This window comes from Rhinoraja longicauda, chromosome 20 (genome assembly GCF_053455715.1).
Source record: "Rhinoraja longicauda isolate Sanriku21f chromosome 20, sRhiLon1.1, whole genome shotgun sequence".
In the NCBI taxonomy this organism is placed as follows: domain Eukaryota; kingdom Metazoa; phylum Chordata; class Chondrichthyes; order Rajiformes; family Arhynchobatidae; genus Rhinoraja; species Rhinoraja longicauda.
In genome coordinates this window covers 8,391,659-8,397,658 of record NC_135972.1, presented here as the reverse complement: position 1 = coordinate 8,397,658, position 6,000 = coordinate 8,391,659, and the positions used below count along the sequence as shown (strand labels likewise).

Here is a 6,000-nt window from a genome sequence, read left to right as displayed (position 1 = left end):
GTTAACAGTGGCAGTTAACAAATCGTTTTCGTCTGAGTTGAATAAAGTGATAAACGACTCGAATCTTTCTGCAGTACTCATTAAACCCGAGCTGGAAATTGAAAACTAGGGGAACAATAGCTGCAGGAGTAGGCCATTCGGCCCTTCGAGCCAGCTTCGCCATTCAATGTGAACATGGCTGATCATTCTCAATCAGTACCCTGTTCCTGCCTTCTTATATGTTTCAATAAGATCCCCTCTCATCCTTCTAAATTCCAGTGTATACAAGCCTAGTCGCTCCAGTCTTTCAACATATGACAGTCCCGCCATTCCGGGAATCAACCTAGTAAACCTACGCTGCACACCCTCAATAGCAAGAATATCCTTCCTCAAATTTGGAGACCAAATCTGCACACAGTACTCCAGGTGCGGTCTCACTAGGGCCCCGTACAACTGCAGAAGGACCTCTTTGCTCCTATACACAACGCCCCTTGTTATGAAGGCCAACATTCCATTGGCTTTCTTCACTGCCTGCTGTACCTGCATGCTTCCTTTCAGTGACTGATGCACTAGGACACCCAAATCTCGTTGTACGTCCCCTTTTCCTAACTTGACACCATTCAGATAATAATCTGCCTTCCTATTCTTACCACCAAAGTGGATAACCTCACACGTCCCCCTGTGTACCCCCCCCCCCCATTTCCATCACTGATCTTCGGTCTAGAAACCAGAATCTGCAGTTCCTTCCGACACGAAGCATTTCTGTTCTTCAACAATCATCCGAGAAAGAAACCGCACAAATCACCAAAGCAAGATTCTTTATTTAATGCGAGATTGTCAAACCACCTGCAAATCATGACCATCCCATAAAGGGCTTTTATTCCCAACAAAAGGCACTGTAATAAAAGTTGAAAACAGGCTTGAACTCAAATTCCAACGATGCGAAAGGCGTTAATGTGCAGAATTTCCAGATGTCCCACATCTGTATCTTCGTACTAGTGCGGGTGTCAGGGGTTATGGGGAGAAGGCAGGAGAATGGGGTTGAGAGGGAAAGATAACACCAGCCACCATGAATGGCGGAGTAGACTCGATGGGCCGAATGGCCTAATCCTGGCGCCCCCCCCATCACTTCTGAAACCACTCGGTGTCGCCTTTCAACCTCGCTGACTGGTTTTCCGCCTCAAGTTCTCCGACAATTTGCGTCGTGCGATCTTGACAACGGGATCAGCTCAAGAGAGTGACGTTGTGCCCGGTCGCCTCGTCCAGGAAGAGTACGTTGAACACGTCGTTGAAAAAGTCGGGGTGGTACTTGCAAGCTCGCGCGCAGTCTGGGTTGTAGTTCACTTCCAGAATCTGAGGCTGCATGACCGGCTTTCCTGGAAGACAAACACAGCCGCTTGTTAATAGACAATAGACAATAGGTGCAGGAGTAGGCCATTCAGCCCTTCGAGCCAGCACCGCCATTCAATGCGATCATGGCTGATCACTCTCAATCAGTACCCCGTTCCTGCCTTCTCCCCATACCCCCTCACTCCGCTATCCTTAAGAGCTCTATCCAGCTCTCTCTTGAAAGCATCCAACGAACTGGCCTCTCCTGCCTTCTGAGGCAGAGAATTCCACACCTTCACCACTCTCTGACTGAAAAAGTTCTTCCTCATCTCCGTTCTAAATGGCCTACCCCTTATTCTTAAACTGTGGCCCCTTGTTCTGGACTCCCCCAACATTGGGAACATGTTTCCTGCCTCTAATGTGTCCAATCCCCTAATTATCTTATATGTTTCAATAAGATCCCCCTCATCCTTCTAAATTCCAGTGTATACAAGCCTAATTGCTCCAGCCTTTCAACATACGACAGTCCCGCCATTCCGGGAATTAACCTAGTGAACCTACGCTGCACGCCCTCAATAGCAAGAATATCCTTCCTCAAATTTGGAGACCAAAACTGCACACAGTACTCCAGGTGCGGTCTCACCAGGGCCCGGTACAACTGTCACCTAGTCCCCTTGATCCAGAGACGCTGCCAGTCCCGCTGAGTTACTCCAGCATTTTGTGTCTATCTTCGGTATGAATATTGATTTCTCTAAGTAACCCTTGCTTTCCCCCGCCACCCTACTTCTCAGACTTGCTCCACTGTCGTCCTGATTCATTTTACTGATTGTGCGCATCATTGTGTATAAGAAAATAACTGCAGATGCTGGTACAAAGCGAAAGGTATTTATTCACAAAATGCTGGAGTAACTCAGCAGGTCAGGCAGCATCTCAGGAGAGAAGGAATGGGTGACGTTTCGGGTCGAGACCCTTCTTCAGACTGATGTCAGGGGGGCGGGACAAAGGAAGGTCATAGGTGGAGACAGGAAGATAGCGGGAGATCTGGGAAGGAGGAGAGGAAGAGAGGGACAGAGGATATGCTGCTCCAGATGTCAACTTATTTACATCGGCGAAACCAAGCGCAGGCTCGGCGATCGCTTCGCTCAATACCTGCGCTCAGTCCGCATTAACCAATCTGATCTCCCGGTGGCCGAGCACTTCAACTCCCCCTCCCACTCCCGGTCTGACCTTTCTGTCATGGGCCTGCCTCTCAGTCTGAATAAGGGTTTCGACCCGAAACGTCGCCCAATCCTTCTCTCCAGAGATGCTGCCTGCCCGGCCGAGTTACTCCAGCATTTTGTGTCTAACCTCTGTTTGTTATGCAGGCTTAAAGAACCAAATTGACAATTATATTTTACGAGAGGTCGCAACACTTTAAGAGATACAGAGTGGAAATAGGCCCTTTGGCCCAGCAAGTCCTCGGCAACCAGCGATCACCCCGTACACTAACCGACGAACATTAGGAACAACTTTACAACTTACCAAAGCCAATTAGTCTACAAACCCGTGCGTCTTTGGAGCGCGGGAGGAAATGGGAGCGCCCGGAGAAAACCCAAAGGGAGAACATACAAACTCCATACAGACAGCACCCACAGTTAGGATCAAACCGGAGTCTCTGGTGCTGTAAGGCAGCAAATTACTGCCCAATCTCTCTGGATAAACTGTCCCTGAGGTGTACATGATAATAAAATGGGGGGGGGGGGGGGGGGGGGGGGGAGTTGAGGAGAATAAATAAGGAATGGTGCAGGATTTATGAGAATGGATGTTGACGATCGTCGGGCAGAAAGGGCCTTTTCAATGCTGCACGTTTGTCTATCGAAGGGATGCTGCCTCTGGTCTTAACGACAAAAGACCTCGAGAAAGATCACCTGGTATTCGGTATCGATGTTTATAGCAGGTGGTGCAGCGGTAGAGCTACTGCCTTACAGCGCCAGAGTCTCCGTACAGTATCTGTGCAGTTTGTGCATTCTCCCCTTGACCGCGTAGGGTTTCTCCGAGAACTCCGGTGTCCTCCCACACTTCTGAAGACGTGCAGGTTCGTAGGTTAATTGGCTTCGGTATAAAAGTAAACTGCCCCCCCCCCCCCCCCCGGTGGCGTGTATGATAGTGTTAGTGCGAGGGGACCGCTGGTCGGCACGGACCCGGCGGGCCGAAGGGCCTGTTGCCGCGCTGTGGCTCTAAACTAAAACTAAACCTACCGTCGCCATCAGTGTCCCATTTCAGCATTAGGTCGACTGCATAAATGGCCCGGGATGTCGGGTAGTTGCAGATGCCAGAGGGGGCAGGTTTAGCAGTGGCCACTTGAAACAGCTCCACAAACGATTTGTATATCTCCTCCTGCAGCCAAAGTGACAATCAGACAAATAATACAATTAGGAAATACGAAACACACACAATATTGATCCCTGGGATGGCAGGACTTTCATATGAAGAAAGACTGGATAGACTAGGCTTATACTCGCTGGAATTTAGAAGACTGAGGGGGGATCTTATAGAAACATATAAAATTCTTAAGGGGTTGGAGAGGCTAGATGCGGGAAGATTGTTCCCGATGTTGGGGAAGTCCAGAACTAGGGGTCACAGCTTAAGGATAAGGGGGAAGTCTTTTAGGACCGAGATGAGAAAACATTTCTTCACACAGAGAGTGGTGAGTCTGTGGAATTCTCTGCCACAGAAGGTAGTTGAGGCCAGTTCATTGGCTATATTTAAGAGGGAGTTAGATGTGGCCCTTGTGGCTAAAGGGATCAGGGGATATGGAGAGAAGGCAGGCACAGGATACTGAGCTGGATGATCAGCCATGATCATATTGAATGGCGGTGCAGGCTCAAAGGGCCGAATGGCCTACTCCTGCACCTATTTTCTATGTTTCTATGTAATATAAACTGTTTGGGATAAACTGTGGCAGGGACCCTTGCTTTACTCAGCCGAGAGAAGGTGGAGGTTTCCTTACTTTCAACAACCCAATGGTAATGTGCAATTCATTACACCTCCCCTCCTCTTTGCAAGTGGCCAGACCTGCTTGTACATGAATAACGCCACACATCATTAAAACACTTTTCAAAACAAATTCTAGTTGGATCGAAGGTAGACACAAAATGCTGGAGTAACTCAGCGGGTCAGGCAGCGTCTCGGGAGAGAAGGAATGGGTGACGTTTCGGATCGAGACCCTTCTTCAGACTCATTCCTTTTCTCCAGAGATGCTGCCTGTCCCGCCGAGTTACTCCAGCATTTTGTGTCCACCTTCGATTTAATCCAGCATCTGCAGTTCTTTCCTACACATCTAGTTGGATTGAATTGAATAGAATACATTTTATTAGCCAAGTGTGTGTACGTGCAAGGAATTTGCCTTGGTGCTTTGGTCGCAAGTAACAACACAATATACAGTGCACAATAAAAAATAAAACATGATAATTTAAACATGCACTGTAAATCTAAAAAGCTAAAGTCTACAGCAAAGGTCCAAAGCTACCAAAGTGAAGTCTAGTTTCACTGTCCGCCTGATTCCATTTTACTGATTTGTTTGCCTCGTTGTCACCTTCCCCTCATCCAACAATGATCTATTCGACATTTTCCTTTGAACTTTGTCCCCTTTGATCTCTCACTTTCACGCCTTACCCTTTCCATACCTCTGTCCCCCGACTGTCGGTCTGAAGAAGGGTCTCGACCCGAAACGTCACCCCTCCAGAGATGCTGCCCGCCCCGTTGAGTTACTCCAGCATTTTGTGTGTCCCATCTTCGAGATCTTGATCTCAGTCTGTTCTGCAACAAACCGCTCGATTCCGACTTTTAGAGCAAAACCCTTTCGCGGCCCGTCCTTAAGAGTGACGGCTCTCAATTTCCCCCTCCTGGGGGAAGTAGGCCAACAATCAAGGCGAAGCACAACATCCCTGTTAACAAGCTGCTCTTTGATGGTTCCCCAGCCAATGACGTTCAATGTTATTGAGTACGGTGGAGTCTTAATTGGATGCCAGAATAGTGCAGGCTTGTGCACTCAGTCAGATACCATCAGCAGCAGTGATCTTTAGAGTGGGGTGACCTTCTGCCAAACTACACCACAATCAGCCAAGCTGACGTGTGTCCCTTTCAAAGCCAAAGCAGGCGACTGCAATTAAACAAGTAAAACTGCAATCAACTTTTAATCAATCACCAATTTAATGACCATTTTGCTTCCTATCAAATTAATTGCACCATCTAGACGAGATCAGAGCCAACTTGCGATAACATACCAACCACTCTCACAATGGTTGAAAGGACGAACTGCAGATGCCGGTTTAATACACAAAAGGGCACAAAGTGCTGGAGTAACTCAGCAGGTCAGGGCGGCACGGTGGCGCAGCGGTAGAGTTGCTGCCTTACAGCGAATGCAGCGCCGGAGACTCAGGTTCGATCCCGACTACGGGCGCCGTCTGTACGGAGTTTGTACGTTCTCCCCGTGGGTTTTCTCCGAGATCTTCGGTTTCCTCCCACACTCCAAAGACGTACAGGTTTGTAGGTTAATTGGCTGGGAAAATGTAGAAATTGTCCCTAGTGGGTGTGGGATAGTGTTAGTGTGCGGGGATCGCTGGGCGGCGCGGACCCGGTGGGCCGAAGGGCCTGTTTCTGCGGTTTCTCTAAATCTAAAATCTGGAGAAAGGCAATAGGCGACCTCTCGGG

The 6,000-nt window shown here is 48.7% G+C and overlaps 1 protein-coding gene across 1 annotated transcript in view; it reads right to left on the bottom strand.

Moving 5' to 3' along the window:
• Nucleotides 1–786: 786 nt before the first annotated feature.
• ttll12 (tubulin tyrosine ligase-like family, member 12) overlaps nt 787–6,000 on the bottom strand; it is a 37,152-nt gene continuing 31,938 nt past the window's right edge. Inside the window, exons 13-14 of the mRNA XM_078416504.1 lie at nt 3,546–3,684; nt 787–1,355 (exon numbers count right to left, since the gene is read on the bottom strand). Of these exons, the coding sequence (XP_078272630.1) occupies nt 1,204–1,355; nt 3,546–3,684 (291 nt within the window). The 3' untranslated portion in view covers nt 787–1,203. The remainder of the gene's footprint in view (nt 1,356–3,545; nt 3,685–6,000) is intronic.